This window comes from Alexandromys fortis, unplaced genomic scaffold (genome assembly GCF_014885135.2).
Source record: "Alexandromys fortis isolate MF-2015 unplaced genomic scaffold, M_Fortis_MF-2015_v1.1 scaffold_195, whole genome shotgun sequence".
Taxonomy (NCBI): domain Eukaryota; kingdom Metazoa; phylum Chordata; class Mammalia; order Rodentia; family Cricetidae; genus Alexandromys; species Alexandromys fortis.
Genome location: NW_026068105.1, coordinates 2,713,310 through 2,729,507, shown reverse-complemented (window position 1 = coordinate 2,729,507; position 16,198 = coordinate 2,713,310). Strand labels below are relative to the sequence as shown.

Below are 16,198 nucleotides of genomic sequence, written 5' to 3'. Positions count from 1 at the left end.
CACAGCACATTCTGTCTTAGCAGAATCCTGTGTAGATAATGGTGGACCTAGTTATTCGCTCCTAGCAGAACTTTTTTTAAAATGTAATCATCAAAAGTACAGCCCAGGGCTGGAGAGATGGCTCAGAGGTTAAGAGCACTGCCTGCTCTTCCAAAGGTCCTGAGTTCAATTCCCAGCAACCACATGGTGGCTCACAACCATCTGTAATGGGGTCTGGTGCCCTCTTCTGACCTTCGGGCATACACACACAGACAGAATATTGTATACATAATAAATAAATATTTTTTTAAAAAAAAAAGTACAGCCCAGAAAAGCAAGAATGCACTGAAGAAATGGAAATCCTAACCCTGAAAAATGAAGAGTTGGCACTCCCCCAAGGCTTCTTCTGTCATCTTTTTAGACTGTTTCTGGTGGCTTTGTGTGGACTTCAGAACGATTGTCTCCTGATGATTTTGTCGCCTTTTTTCCCACAGTTACTGACTATACTACTGGAAGAGTTGGAGCTCCTCTTATTTGCTGTGAAATTAAGCTGAAGGACTGGCAGGAAGGTAACGAGTGTCCCACAAGTTCGAGTGGCTCTAGATATGATGGAGATGTCTGCATGCACTCTAGATGTCTGCAGCCTCAGGACTGCCTGCTTCCTGGGATTTTTCTCTGCTCGGTGGGGGACATGTCTAGATTTTAGCCACTGTTTTTTTGTGGGTTTTTTTTTTTTTTAATTTAGGAAATACTTGATGGCAAGGTGAGGGAAAGAGTCTGATTGGATCTTTCCCTGGCAAGATCCTGACTTTAGCAGTTTTCTGTAGTCAAGACTCATCTATGTAGCTATTTGCAGTAAATATTTACACAAATACTTACGGAAGCAGTGCATTTAGAGGAAGCCAGAACCATATACATACTGTTGATAATTCTTTTTACAAAGAGCTAGAGACAGAAATAAACCGATTTTTCTATGCTGGACATGATAAACTATAATAAATATACATTATTTACAGCAAATTGGTTTATTAAATAAATAATTGGACAGCCTTGCTATGCCAGAAAGAATTGATAATAACTACCAAACAGTGATTGCCTTGCCCCTGTTTAAACCCATAAAATTTCCCTCCACTTCCCATGGCCTCCATTTCTCTCTTGCTTAATGGTATTGCCTTCCTTAGGTACTTGCTATCCTGTTGAAATAGGAGCGGCAGGGCTGCGTCCCGGCACCCGGCCGCCCGCATGGCTAGTTTATACCCAGAAATAATTACACGGAAACTGTATTCTTTCAAACACTGCCTGGCCCGGCTAGGTCCAGTTTCTTATTGGCTAGCTCTTACATATTGTTCTAACCCATTTCTAATATTCTGTGTAGCCCATGAGCTGGCTTACCAGAGAGGATCTTAACCTGCATCTGTCTGGAGTGGGAGCATCATGGCGACTCCTCCTCTAACCTTCTTTCTCCCAGAATTCTCTTCTGTATACTCCGCCTACCTAATTTTCTATCCAATAAAATGGGCCAAGGCAGTTTCTTTATTAGTAAGAAATCATTCCCACATCATTTCCCCTTTTTCCGTTTAAACAAAAAAGAAAGGCTTTAACTTTAGCATAGTAAAATTACATATAACAAAACAGTTATCAAGTAAGAATTACAGTTACAATATTTATATCTATTTTATCTCTTATCATAACTAAGGAAAACTATAACTATTTATTCTTCAACTCCATCAAAGACTCCAGAAGGATATAATATTATCTAAGTAAACAAGAAATAAGAAAACTCTAGAAATGACAGAGACATCTCGCTGCCTGGACAGTCACCCAAAGTTCCTCTGTACCGTTGGGGCATCCATCTTCGGCCTACAGGCCCATGGTATCCAGATACATTTCCATGAAGCAGGAAATTTCAAAGACAGTTCAGTCATTTTCTGCTGTGTCCTGCAGAATGTCTCGCAGACTCTTTCATGAATCAGGAACCCCGAAAGACCATCTCACCTTTAGGCAAGTTCAGCAGTCCTCTCTCTGAGGGTTCTCTGTGTCCAGTTTATGCAACAGTCCAGGCAAGAGCAGTTTCTTGCCCAAATGACTATCCAACTCCATAAGGATCCTCTTCGATGCCCATCTTCCTCTTGAAGTAGCTGGTGCTGCCAGGAGCAGACGTGTCTCCTTGTCATGAAAAGTCCTAAGTTATTAAAATATTTTAAATGCCATATTCTGCAGTCTTTGAAAGATATGAAGAATGCCTATCTAACTGAAATATATCTCTATATATCTAGAAAATCTAATTAACATGACTACAAGCTTAACTATTAGCGATGATTATCCATTAACAACCTATATTTCCTAATTATACATTACATTTTTAAATGAACTACACAATCACAATACCTTAATCAAGATCAAAAATACATATACATATAACAAAATTGACCTTAAAATCCATACCAATGCAAATTATTCATATCTATATCATATCCCCCTTTAAATGTAAAAGAACATTTATAAACAATATTTGGGAACATGGGCGTAGTTTTTTCTCTCCAAACTGCTTCCTGCTGAATAGGGGCGTCGTTAATTAGGTTGTTCATGATATAACCTGTGTGCTAGTTTCATCTCAGTTGGCAATTGAGCGAAGCAATTTTTTGAGGGTGTTCACAGCAACCTTTCAGGAGGGCGTGGTCTATCATACCAAATCGGAATAGATGCAATCCACAGGGTCTCATCCTCTGCAAAAACAAAAGAAGACCCTCTCCAAAGCATCATATCCTTAGACCCAAATTCTGAAATCATAATACCCTCATGAAATCCATTTTGGTTTAGCTTGGCAGCCCATATAATGAAATGTCTCTCTGTACTTAGCTCCTTCACAGTCAAAAATTTTAAAGAAAACACAATGTACATAATCCAGACTCTCTGTGAATTTTCCATTTTTACGTGGCTTATTTTTCTTTATTTCTCTTAATCTATAACTATCTGTACTTCTGTACTCTGTCTCTTTAAAGACTTTACCCTTTTTCTTTTTAAGACATTAACTTTATTCTTTATATTCTTTTTCTTCTCTCTCCCAAGCCTACGTACATTCATCCAACAGTGTCTGAATCTGTTTTATTGTGAATCTGTAACTTTTTTACTATCCAGGAGCACTTTGTTTTGCGCCTTTAAATCACTAAGCGCTTAAGAATCTAAGCTGTGACATTCCTAGGTCAAAAACAGGTACTGTATGCTGGCCCCGCCCAGTCCAACATGGCGGAGCCGCTCGTGCCTCTGATCCTTGCACATTGCACCATTAGCATGGCGGAGCTGCTTGTGCCTCTGAGCTGCGGCACACAATGTCCCCCTTTTAGGCACACAGCAGTCTAGTTGCCATCAAACAAATCGTAGCACTTTAATCCAAATGCTCCATTCATAAGCTCTGTCTCCCGCCGGAGCCAGACAGAGATCACAATGGCGGCACAGCCCAGAAAGCCGGCATTTTAAAACAGCCAGTTTTTTCCTGCTGCCGAGTCAGGACAATTTCTTTGCAGCACGCAACCCAGAAACAGCAAAAAGCTGTCTTAAATTCTCTCTCTCTCCTTTTTAAGCCCTCTCAGGTTTTTAAGTGGATTTAGCCCATCACGTCTGGGCGCCATCTGTTGTAATAGGAGCGGCAGGGCTGCGTCCCGGCACCCGGCCGCCCGCATGGCTAGTTTATACCCAGAAATAATTACACGGAAACTGTATTCTTTCAAACACTGCCTGGCCCGGCTAGGTCCAGTTTCTTATTGGCTAGCTCTTACATATTGTTCTAACCCATTTCTAATATTCTGTGTAGCCCACGAGCTGGCTTACCAGAGAGGATCTTAACCTGCGTCTGTCTGGAGTGGGAGCATCATGGCAACTCACTCTCAGCTTCTTTTTCCCAGAATTCTCTTCTGTCTACTCCGCCTACCTAATTTTCTGTCCTATGAGGGCCGAGGCAGTTTCTTTATTAATAAGAAATCACTCCCACATCACTATCCCTTACCTTTCACTGAAACTTCTCTGAGCATAAAGCCTGAGGTGTGTTGATAGCACACATTGATGGTTTACTTACAACAGCGTTAAGTACTGCTCTTGTTTGGGATGGTTTCATCGTATGAGTCCTGTGAACTCTAAGATTTAATTATGTCCTCTGTGTGTCATGGCGAGTTTGGGTACGAGGTTTTTCAGTGGTGATATTGTAGAGTTCTCCAGTGCCTCCAAATTCTTTACCTATTAGACTCCTGTAACTGACTAAATGTAAGCTAAGAGTCTCCCATAAGCACAATATATAATTAAGAATAGCAAAGCTTTAAGAATTAATGAAGGGTTTTTGAGATGAATGACTCAGTGGCTAAGTGCACTTATTTCCAAGCCTGAAGTTGATCCTTGGGACCCACATAGTGGCAGGAAAGAACCAACTATCGCAAGTTTTTCTCCGACTTATGTGCAATGTGGCACGTGAATATATGTGCAAGAGCACATGGGCGCGTGCACGGGCACACACACACACACAATTGTAATGAAGAATTTATAAAAGCAGATAAATTTTGCTTTAGGATAATAATTGATTTCTTTAATTTTTTTTAATTTAAAAAAAAATTATTTCTAGGTGGTTATACAGTTCATGATAAGCCAAACCCCAGAGGTGAAATTGTGATTGGTGGGCAGAATATCTCCATGGGATATTTTAAAAATGAAGAGAAAACTGCAGAAGATTATTCTGTGGATGAAAATGGACAGAGGTGGTTTTGCACTGGTGATATTGGAGAATTCCATCCTGATGGGTGCTTACAGATTATAGGTCAGTGTATTCTCTTCTCTATAGTATCTTTCATTTTGTGACTTCAGTGAGCCTGAAAGACAATATAGGTCCATTCATCCACAGGGTCGATGGATTAATTGGTTACAACTTTCTGCAAGTTACTTTACTTATGCCCTCATGCTTGAGTTCTATCTTTACCCCAACCTCACAGGGCAGCTGCTGGTGTTGGATGAGTTCATAAATGTAAACTGTTCAGAGAAGTAGCTGAATCTTTTTAAGTAGTAGTAATAGTGGTAACAGTCTTTGAGGTGGGGAAAATGGACAGGAAAAGAAATACCTGATTCAGTGGGTAAACCAGGGAGCCAGAGGTTGAGGCGTTGGATGTCCTTTTTTGATCACTTTCTGGGAAAACAAAAATAATTGAAGATTTGTTTTAACTCTGTGAGACTCCGTGGAACCACTTTCTGTGACACACACACACACATAATTTTAGGTCTTGCCTCCCCGTTTATTGCTCAGTGATCACCATGCATCCATGTTTTCCTGTTTCTATTGGCTCTAGCTGTCCATGAGAGTTTGAAAATGATCATTTCAATCTGCAGAACCAGTCTATTCTTTTGAAAAATGAGTGTTGCTTTGGCATTTTCTTTACTGGGCTTACAGAAGTAGACATTTTCATTCAAAATACAACTCCAAAAGTGACATGCTATGCTATGTTCACTTTAAACAGGCAAAGGCACTGTCTAGTTGTGAGTGCCACTCTACAGGGCCTATCCTGTCTTCTAGTCCTATGTGCAGTCGGTCATAGTTGTAGTGACTCGCTTGCTTTGCTGCTGGACTCACACACAGTATCCGAGCAGAATGTAATTAGAGATTTCCTGGGAAGCTTTGTCTTCACCTCTAACACTGACTCATTTAAAAAACTGCTAAGCTTTTTTTTTCTTGATATTACATTCATAGTTCTTTTTATCCTCATCTATTGGGGAGTAAACCTAGGTTCTTTTTTTTGCTAGAGGAATACTGTATTATGGATCTACATCCTAAGCTCTCCTTTATTTCCTGCCAGCACCAACTGTTTTTTAGACATGATTGTATTATGTTGTGCAACCTGGTGTTGACTGCAGTTTCTGTCCTGCCTGGTTCCTGCAGTCGTTTAGTCCCAAAGAATCACACAGAGGTCTACATTAGTTAAAAATTGATTGGCCCATTAGCTCAGGCTTCTTACTTACTAATTCTTACATCTTATATTAGCCCATTATTCTTGTCTGAGTTAGCCACATGGCTTGGTACCTTTTTCGGTGAGGCAGTCAGATGTGATTCTTCCTCTGTGGCTCCGTCACGACTGCAGAATGAGCTTTTTCTCTTCCCAGAATTCTCCTGTTCTCATCGCCCTGCCTCTACTTCCTGCCTGGCTACTGGCCAATCAGCATTTTACAAGATACAAACCGTCCCACAGCAACCTGGCCTTGAACTCACACCCTCCTAAGAGTAGGAGTTGTACCCATGTGTCAGCATGCCTGGCCTCTCTTCAATTTGTGTGTGCATATGGGTTTTGTACTTATTCATAGGTGGCACATAGATGTGTGGGTAAACCAGGGGGCCAGACGTTGAGGCATTGGATATCCTTTTTTTGATCACTTTCTGGCTTATTTTGTGACATTGTCTCACTGAACCTGAAACTCATCAATTTGTCTGGACTCCCTGGCCAATGAGTTTTGGGAATCTACATGTCTATGCCTTTTTCCCAGGACTGGGCTTATAGGTACATGCCACTGCCCAGCTTTGATGCGGGTGCTGGATATCTGACTAAGGTCACCATGCTTTCATGGCAGGCACTTTATAGACTGACCATCTCTGTAGCCCGTGTGTGTGTGTGTGTGTGTGTGTGTGTACTACAGAATTTTTATCATGTTGATGCCGTGCATACAACCTTACAATTGTGCATTATAGACAAAAGTAAACAATTGTGGTCCAAATATATAAATATCGTTAACACCGATATGCACATAAACTATGCATGCGCACAAGATTTTCACAGTGTTGCTGTAGGTTTAAAATGGAAAAGGAAGCCATTAGATTTAGTAGAATGTCAGAAAGGTTCATTGTAGAGAAGTCCCTGTCACAGTCTTTTTTAGAAAAGCAATTTGTTTTACACACGAGTATAGTGCATGCTGATCACAACCCTCCTCCCTTATCCTCCTACTCCCCTGCTTCCCTGCTATTGCTCTTGGTAGGCAACACATCATTCACGCAAAGGATTTTCAGCAGGCTGGCAATGATTCAAGTTGAGGCATCCTATGACAGTACTTTCTTGTGGCACTGTCACTTTACAAAGAAAATGTCAAATGGGGAAGATGGGAATTAGCATCTGTTGAAGTGCTGATATGCAAGATACTATGACATGCTTCTGGGAGGTCGGCAGCGTGATCCCTGCCATAAATGAGGTGGAAAGACGTTAACTGAACCACCAACCATCGAGACCCTATACCAGAGGAAGCTCCCATTTGAATTTAATTCTCCAAGTTCTGTTTTTCCCTTACCTTCAGTATTATCAGTTCGGAGAAGATCATTTTTATTAACTTTTTCATGTAGTGTTTTGATCATGTTTCTACTTCCTCCAAGTCCTCTCAGATCTTACCCACCCCACTTTGTGCTCTCACACACTTGCACACTCTTTCAATGGGGGTAGGGAAAAAATACCATGGAGTCTTCTTTTTCTGTGTGGGCTAACTACTCTTAGGGATGGGGCCTGCCCTGCTATGTGGTTGATATACCCAGTGACACTCCACTGGAGAACTGATTCAAGACAGACTCTTGCTATGTACCTCAGACTGGACTTGAACCCACTATGTAAACCACGCCTGTGCAGAACTTACGGCACTCTTGCCTTACACACCGGCTGGATCTTTATAAGAATACCTGAGTCACTTTTTTTAGTGATATGCATGGGAAACTTATATATATGGCAAGGTTTTAGAGGAAATACTTTTGTAAATAAAGACTATGGCAATAAAATTGAAATAGAGTCAGAATTGTGCATTCCTTAATGAAGCATTGTGAATCTGTATTTTTTTTATTGAAAATAGATTCTTTCATACAATACATCTGGCCACAGTTTTCCCTCCCTTCACTCTTCCCAGCTGCTCCCCACTCCCCTCTCCCCTGGATTCACTTCCCTTCCATCTTCCTTCAGAAAAGAGCAGGCCTCCGAGAGACAATTACCAATATCCTGTTTAACCTGTGGATCCATATTTTTTATGATTCCAGATCGTAAGAAAGATCTGGTGAAATTACAAGCAGGAGAATATGTGTCTCTTGGGAAAGTAGAAGCAGCCCTGAAGAATTGCCCACTGATTGACAACATCTGTGCTTTTGCCAAAAGGTATCTCTTTGTTTATTTGCTTGCTCGCTTGATTTCTTTGTGTAGCCTTGGCTATCCTAGAACTGTCTGTATAGACGAGGCTGATTTCTGCCCCTCAAGTGCTGAGATTAAAGGTGTGAGCCACCACTGCCTGGGTGGTGACTCTTTTTTTTAAAAGTATTATATGTATTTGTTTATTTGTTTGTTTGTTGGGGGAGCTCATGTGGGTCAACTTGTAGGAGTTTTCTCTCCATCACCATGTGAGTCCTGAAGAACAAACTTAGGTATCAGGCTTGATCACTATTTTGCCAGGCAAAGAGTAGTTGTGTTTTGCGTTTCAAATACTTACAGTATTAGGAACATTATAAAATCAATTCGGGTGTGTATAAGCATGCAGATACTCCGCTTAGAATTTTGATTTGGGTTGGGAAAATTAACGTGAACGTTCTTGGATTTATTTAACAGCACAGATACCATTTCAGTAACATATTGTAGTTCTTTATTAGACATCTGCCGTGTCTTGCTAAGTGTCTATTTAACTTATGCTGCAAGTTCTTCCATGTAGGGTTCCTAGCAGCTGAGACTTAGCATGAAGAATTTCTCTAAAAGTTTACTCACCCCATGATAATACACAGTTAATACATGGTGGGGTGAGTTTTTAGTTCACAGGTTTGTAAGTTAAAAGCCTGCAAGATTGAGCCACTTGCTTTTTTATTAATATCATATAATATGCATATTTAGAATTACCTTACTGTACTATTACATTGGATAACTCACAAGTAATTTTGCTCATTTTGATCTGTTTTATTATCTAATTTTTTTTCAGTGACCAGTCCTATGTGATCAGTTTTGTGGTTCCTAACCAGAAAAAGTTGACCCTTTTGGCACAACAGAAAGGGGTGGAAGGATCTTGGGTTGATATTTGCAATAACCCTGCCATGGAAGCTGAAATACTGAAAGAAATTCGAGAAGCTGCAAATACTAGTGAGTAATGGAATTGCTAAGCTGTTGAAGTCCATAACACTCACCTAATCAATATTTTGTAAATTGCACTAAAACATTCATGCATGTATAGAATGCATTTTGGTCATATCCGCTCCTTACTACTGCCAATTGGCCCCCTTAAAACACTTCTCTCCCAACTCTCTAAAACCTCAAGTATTATGTGTATATAAAATCAAGTTACCAATTAAAGATTATGTAATTTTTTGTTCCTTGAGAATTTTTATCATGTATATAATGAATTTTAATCATATCTATACACCTTAAACTTCCCTCCAATCCTCTCCAGCAATGAGTCTCCTTTCCAACTTTATGTCCTCCCTCCCCCCATTGTCTAGATAGGATTTCTCTGTATAGCTCTGACTGTCCTGGAACTAGCTCTGAGGACCAGACTGGGCTCGAACTCACCCACATAGATCTGCCTGCCTCTGCCTCCCAAGTGCTCTCTTCTTTCCTTTTTACTAGCCTACTAACTCCAGTTAGTACTGCTCACCTGCGTGTGAGTGCGGGGGCCACCCACAGAAGTGTGGGCAATCTATCAGTGGCCACACACCCCACAAGAGATAGCAACTGCCAGGACTCCTCAACTAAGGTTGGGGGCCTCGTGAGACCCTCTGCCGTCCATTTTGAAATTTTGACTGGCTGGATCTTCTATAGGCTTTTGCAGGTATAACCGTAGCTGCTGTGGGTGTGCTTGTTCCATGGCTATTTCTCATAGGAAAGACAGCCTTTCAGAGCTCTCTGCCCCACATCCTCCTCTGCTTCTCTTCTCTAAGCATAATTGGACTTTCCCATCCAGTGCCTTTCCTCTTGTTTCATTGACTTCATTTTGAAGTCAATAACTTTTCATTAAAATTATTTTTATTTGAAACAGTATCTCATTGTGTATCCCTGGCTAGCCTAGCGCTTACTAATTAAATCAGGATAGCCTGAAACTTGGAGTGATCCTCTCACCTCTGCCTCCCAAGTAAAGAAATTATTTTCAGGTATTCATTTTTCAGGAATAGTAGAGAGTAACCCTGCATTCCCTATGTTGAATTGCGAGCTATTTACCTAGTTTTTAATCTGTCACTTAATTTTAAAGATGAAAATAACAACTTCCTAATTATCAGTTAGCTATAATTGTCAAATACTGGACAATATAGAAAAATATAAGGAAATAACTCAGTCCCCTGGCAATTGCCTTCTGGTGCATCCCCTTGACTTTGTCAGAATTGTCTGCATTTTTGAAGTCAGTAGCTGTATAATTTTATTATCATTTTGTATGTCTAAAGTTTTTTCAGTATATAAATATTTAATCTGTTTGATTTTTAGGTGAGTAGCACTTTCTTCCACTTTAATAAAGCTTAACACATCTTTGCTGCAAAATAATATTTTTGAGTGTGTATGTGTTCAGGTGAGTGCGTGTATGCTGGTAGACATGCTTGTGGAGGCCAGAGATCATTCCTTGAGAAACATGTACTTTTCTTTCTTTGAGAAAGGGTCTCAGTGAGACCTGTGACTCCCCCTCAGTAGGCTAGGCCTGGAACGCCAGGGGGTTTCCTTACTTCTCCCCAACTCTGAGAGAGCAAGTGCATGCCACCACACCCAGCTTTTCTAGTAGATGTTAGGGGTCAGGCTCAGGCCCTCATACTTGTGTGACAGCAGTTTAGTACCTGAGCCATCTTCTCAGCCTGTGCGGGACTGTTTTCTTGGTGTGAATTCCTAGATTGGAATTTTGGAGACAAAAGGAAATGACATTAAAGGTTGTTTTTTTGTTTTTTTTTTTTTTTCTCCCAATTACTGAAGTGGTCCCCGTATCAGGAAAGCTTCTCTAGCTTGTGGGGAAGACAGGGTTCAAGACAGGGTTTCTCTAGCTTTGGAGCCTGCCCTGGAACTAGCTCTTGTAGACCAGGCTGGCCTCGAACTCACAGAGCTCCACCTGCCTCTGCCTCCCGAGTGCTGGGATTAAAGGTGTGCACCGCCATACCCACCTGTTCCACTGGCTTTTATTTCTGTTAAAGACATATCTGCTGCCACGTTTCTCTTTATTTTAAAAGACAACAGATTTCATTTTGGTTTTAAAATACAGGTTATAATCATAGTTTTTTAACCTCAATTTTTCTATTTCCTCCTAAGAACTTTCTGAACCCTGAATGAGCACTATAGAAATTTCAATAACTGTTTTCTATGAAAACAATCACATTATTAAGGTGCTTAAGTATATAGTGTGCCTTGATACTTTGTTCGAGGTAATAAATAAATTTTATGTTACTGTCACTAGGCTCTGAGAACTTTTGACACACATTCTGATTTTTCTTTCAATGTAGTATTTCATAGACTATTTCACTGGAAGTGTCCCTCCAGTTATCCTTAGTCATTCTTTTGAGACTTCTAATGAGGTAGAAGTTACTTGAATCGGTGTGTATTTAACTGCATGAAGCTAACTGGGGAAAGCAAAGCTGAATTGTATATAGAAAGCAGAAGAAAAATCCCAGGACCCAGCAGACGCAGACCGCCTCCCCCCCCTCCCCCCCATAGCTTTCCTGCTTGGAGTGAGATATGTTAATTAAAATAGATGATTTGCATACTGAATGATAATCATAAGCCTGTAACTCTAGCTCCAAAGATCCCAGTTTCTTCCCCTGGCCTATATGGGTTGCACATTTATGTTATGCGCTCTCTGTCTCTCTCTCTTTGTCTCTCTCTCTCTCTCTCCCCCCTCCCTCCCTTTCCCTCTCCAAAAAAAAAAAAAAAAAAAAAAAAAACCCTTATGCTGCCACCTGCAGGCAGTACTTTATAAGTCTCAGTGTTATTCAGAGGAAATGCACTTATAAAATTATTTGTTCTCCATTCCTCTCATTTTTCTCATTTGCTGGCAGTTCTTTCTGTTATTGTCCATTTCCCTCAATACAGAACAATGATCGGGAATTCCCAGAATGAAACCCCTCAGAACATCCCTTTTTATACTTTAAATGGCAGGCACTTCAGCTAGTAATGAAATATATGAACATCTAAAAACACGCTTTTGTTGACTTGGATACAGCTGAAGATTGTATAAGTCAACTTATAAGGAATATTCTTCTAGAGGTTTAACTTTTTTATGAAATGATCTAATAGAATTGTGTGCATTTACTGAGGGCTCTTGCTCTAGTCTACAGGTCACAGTCAATAAAACAAAGACCCTAATTTCATGGAGTTTGCTTTTAGTGGTTGAAACAAATACATAATGTCTTTGCAGGCAAATGTGTAGTCATAATATATTGAGCAATGTGTAGTCATAATATAAGACCACACACACACACATTGGGAGGGGACAAAAAAGAAATACTCTTCTTTTTTGTTACAAGTAGTTAGAGGAATTCTGGATGTTAATAGACATTTAGATGGAAAGCTGTCCCAGGCACAGAAACAGCAGTATGAAGCCTGTGAAGAGGAAGATGTGGTGTGAGTCTGTGTGAACAAAACTGTCCCTGCAGACCTTGGCAACGGTGATGATATTGTTAATAACTGTCTGACACATCAATAATTGAATTTTCTCTTTTATTATGTCTAAGCTGTTGAGTCTGATATGTTTTATTCATTGTTTTTCTCTTTTCATTCTCCTGCCTTCCTCCTTCTTTCTATACTCCTTGCCTCTTTCCTACCCTTCTCTTCCTTTTTTTTATTTCAGTGAAATTGGAGCGGTTTGAAATTCCAATCAAGGTTCGATTAAGCCCAGAGCCATGGACCCCTGAAACTGGTTTAGTGACTGATGCCTTCAAGCTGAAAAGGAAGGAATTGAAGAATCATTATCTCAAGGACATTGAGCGAATGTATGGGGGCAAATAAAATGGTGCTCTCTTATTTACATTTGCACAGGAGGTGGCCTGATGGTTTTTCAGTTTTATAGTTTAAGCCTTTGTTGATCTATCTGTTAGAATGTTATGTTTGTTATGTCTTCTAAAGATATCAAAACAAAGCAAAACAAAAATCAACCAAAAGTGGTTAAAATAGTTGTGTCTATTTTAACTTAGTTTTATGTAGTTCTAGTGAAGCTGAAATTGAAAAGACATTTCCCTCACTTTAGTTGTGTTATTAATTTTAGAGCAGAAATTCTGTTTTTAAATTAGGCTTCGATACACTTGTTTTTATAAAGAGAAGATACTTCATGCTAAAGTAAATAAATTGGAGTTGAAGTAGATGTATTTGAGGAAATTTACAGCTTCCAATATCTATGTCTTCCTAGTTCAGAAGTTTCAATAGTAATCATGACAAAATTATGGATTAACACTATTCAAAGCAGTAGTGCCGCAGGACTTTAAAATTCTCTCCCAACTATTTAACTTGAAGGAGAAAAAAATCAGCTGTAATATAATATGGAGTCAGTATCTTAGAAGGTATTATTTTAAGATCATAATTGTCATATAGGTTAGACATAGAATCATTACAATTTTGTGAATAATTACAGTGCCTGAAGTTAAGAATAAAACAGTATATACATACCAAAAATATCCAATAACATGTTTGAAGGGAAGCTCAGCTGCCCCTTTGGATGCCTGAGAATCAGCACCTGTAATTATCCGAATGTCTTAAGAGGAAGGTACACTTTGTAAAAGTGGCCTTTCTGTGTGTGATCTAAGGAAAGACAGAAACGAAGAGGAAAATGGCAGAGTCCATTGCAATTCAACAAGATGCATTGTTTTTCTGTTAGGAAGCTCATGGAATCATAAAGCTTCGAATCCGGATCCTTGCATAGCCCTGAACCTGGGAAAATAGGTTTCGACTCTGAAATTCTCTTTGATAGTGGGCTTGTTTTTTAAAAAGTCTCTTGTATTAATTGTGTAATTTATGGTCTGTTTGCTGTTGCTGATTTGATTCTTGATCAGTAGTGTGCATCTCAGAGAGCCTTTCTTTTGCTTTCATTGCAGCAAAGCGGGTTATGATAAATGACTTCCTCAAAAATCTCATTCAAACCTACGGGTGATTAATTGTCTTGGATGAGCCTGGGGAAGTTAAAGGGAAGAAAACACTGTTACCACTTTTCCTGTTTGTGGAGAGTTAGAGACTGGAAATGCTAGATTTGGGAGGAGGGCAGAGTTACTTGATTAAGGACTGTCTGTGCAGTAACCTGGGGTGTGGGTTTTCTTTTTAAATCTTCAGTTAAAGTCTGAGATTATATATTCTTGATAGATATTCACACTTGAACCATAGTTACTGTAAAAAGCAAAAATTCTTAATACTGTTATTCTTTGCACTTTTTCGTAATCATTTTATACACATACGTGTGTATATATATATATATATGTTGCTTACATTGTGTTGTACAGATGTGGGCCACCACTGCAACAAAATGAGTTCTCTGTGCTCTAAAATATTTATAAAGAAATTATTTAAATGTTATGTATATGGTGGTAATAAGAAAAAAAAGTCATCTGGTATTATAAGCAACAGCGAAGGTTTTTTTTGTAAAAATTTCTTTTCAGTGTTCTGCAAAATAAAATTGGAGGCAAGTTTTCCCTAAAGTTATATGTGAGTTTTCTCATGCTTCCTCACTTGCCTTTGAAGTGTGAAAAGACATTATTAGCAAGTGGACTACTGTTCAGATTCCTGCCCCCTGTGAATCCTGTAAGGGTGGTTTTCTTAGGCTTTTCCAATATGTGTATTCATTTGGAATAGTGACTTTCAATGTGAGTGCATGCGTACTATCTTACTTCAGATAATTGCACCCCACCCTCCCCATCTCCCAAAAGCTGGAACACTGCCAACTAATCTGTTGACTGGGTCCTTAAGAATCACAGAATTAACACTTAAGGTTGGGTGCTGCTAATTCTTCATGAAAATCCAAACACGTTAAGGGACCAGGGAGATGCCACTGCCCCCTGACTTTTCATCAGAAATATACATGTTTATGTAAACAGAAATATTTTCCATTTTCATAGTGACTTTTTAAGTATTTGAGCCTAAAGATTTTGATCTCCATTTTTATACCTATTTAAATTGTTCACAGTTATTACATGTCAGCCATCAAATAAAGCTGTACTTAATATTAATTTGAAGTGTGTGCATTTCTGAGTTGAACACTCATGATTTTTGCTTTAATTACATGAAAGAGTCTTGTTTCCTTGATATTTTTATTCCTCTTTTTTCTGTAGACTGGAGGTATGAATGATTGATCTAGTCTGAAGCGAGGGCGAGTCCTGTTTCTTTGTTCATAGAGACTGATTAGTAATCTTTGCCTGTACTTTCCCGGAAGCATATGACAAATGTTTCTACAGTGACAAGCTGAGAACAGGATAAAGACTGGGTGGCATTTGGGAACTAGAGAGAAATAATTTTAATTATGAATGTAGTTACAAATTTTGTATTCATATTTGTACTTTCTGTTAAAATGCACGATTGTAGGATTGTTATTTAGATTTTTTGTGTTTACCCTTGAAAAGCTTTGTTTGTTTTTAATTTTTAAGTTTGCACTTGAATCTTATGAAATAAATCCACCTATATTATCAAACCAACTTGTTCTTACTTACATGTCGGCATAAGTCTACATTTGAATGTTACCTAGTCCTTTTAAGTAGTATGTTTAGTATGTGGAATTACATTAAGTGGTTAACCTAGCTTGTATTAGTCCCATCCATTAGTTTGGTTTATTTGAACCCAGGGCTATTACTTTAATACAGTGAGTTGAATACCTTGTAATACTGAAACTGGAACAGAACTTAGTTATGGCACATGAAATTATTGGTAAATTCTAATAAATATTCATTAACTATAGGCTAAATACCTACATAGAAATATGTGAGTTATATCATGATACACAGACATACATGTTACATTAATAGCCTCTATTTTTTGTTTTTGAAACTCTGGTCTGGTGACTTTGGGCATGCTAGCATTCCAGAGCTGCAGTTCTCTACCTGGAGAAATGGAGAAGATTGACAACAGGATCCACTCCATAGGTTGAAAGGACAGTTGAAAAGAAGTAATCCATGTGCAGGATTGCCAGGACTTTAAAACTGAAATGGTTTTGCTTTCTGAAGGCGGGCCAGTACTGCACTGGGCTTGTCTTTTAAAAATATCTCTCTGTGTGCGACATTTTAAAATGTTGTAAACGTTGGGACAGTTGAAAAGAAGTA

The 16,198-nt window shown here is 39.1% G+C and overlaps 1 protein-coding gene across 6 annotated transcripts in view; it reads left to right on the top strand.

Annotated features, from left to right (window-relative positions):
* The window catches only part of Acsl4 (acyl-CoA synthetase long chain family member 4), a 75,837-nt gene extending 60,260 nt beyond the window's left edge, over positions 1 to 15,577 (top strand). For all 6 annotated transcript variants that reach the window (XM_050124009.1, XM_050124007.1, XM_050124005.1 and 3 more), the window contains exons 12-16: positions 474 to 548; positions 4,589 to 4,780; positions 8,009 to 8,123; positions 8,929 to 9,086; positions 12,757 to 15,577. In XM_050124009.1, coding sequence (XP_049979966.1) covers positions 474 to 548; positions 4,589 to 4,780; positions 8,009 to 8,123; positions 8,929 to 9,086; positions 12,757 to 12,914 — 698 coding nt within the window. In that variant the 3' untranslated portion in view covers positions 12,915 to 15,577. The remainder of the gene's footprint in view (positions 1 to 473; positions 549 to 4,588; positions 4,781 to 8,008; positions 8,124 to 8,928; positions 9,087 to 12,756) is intronic.
* The last annotated feature ends 621 nt before the right edge of the window (positions 15,578 to 16,198 follow it).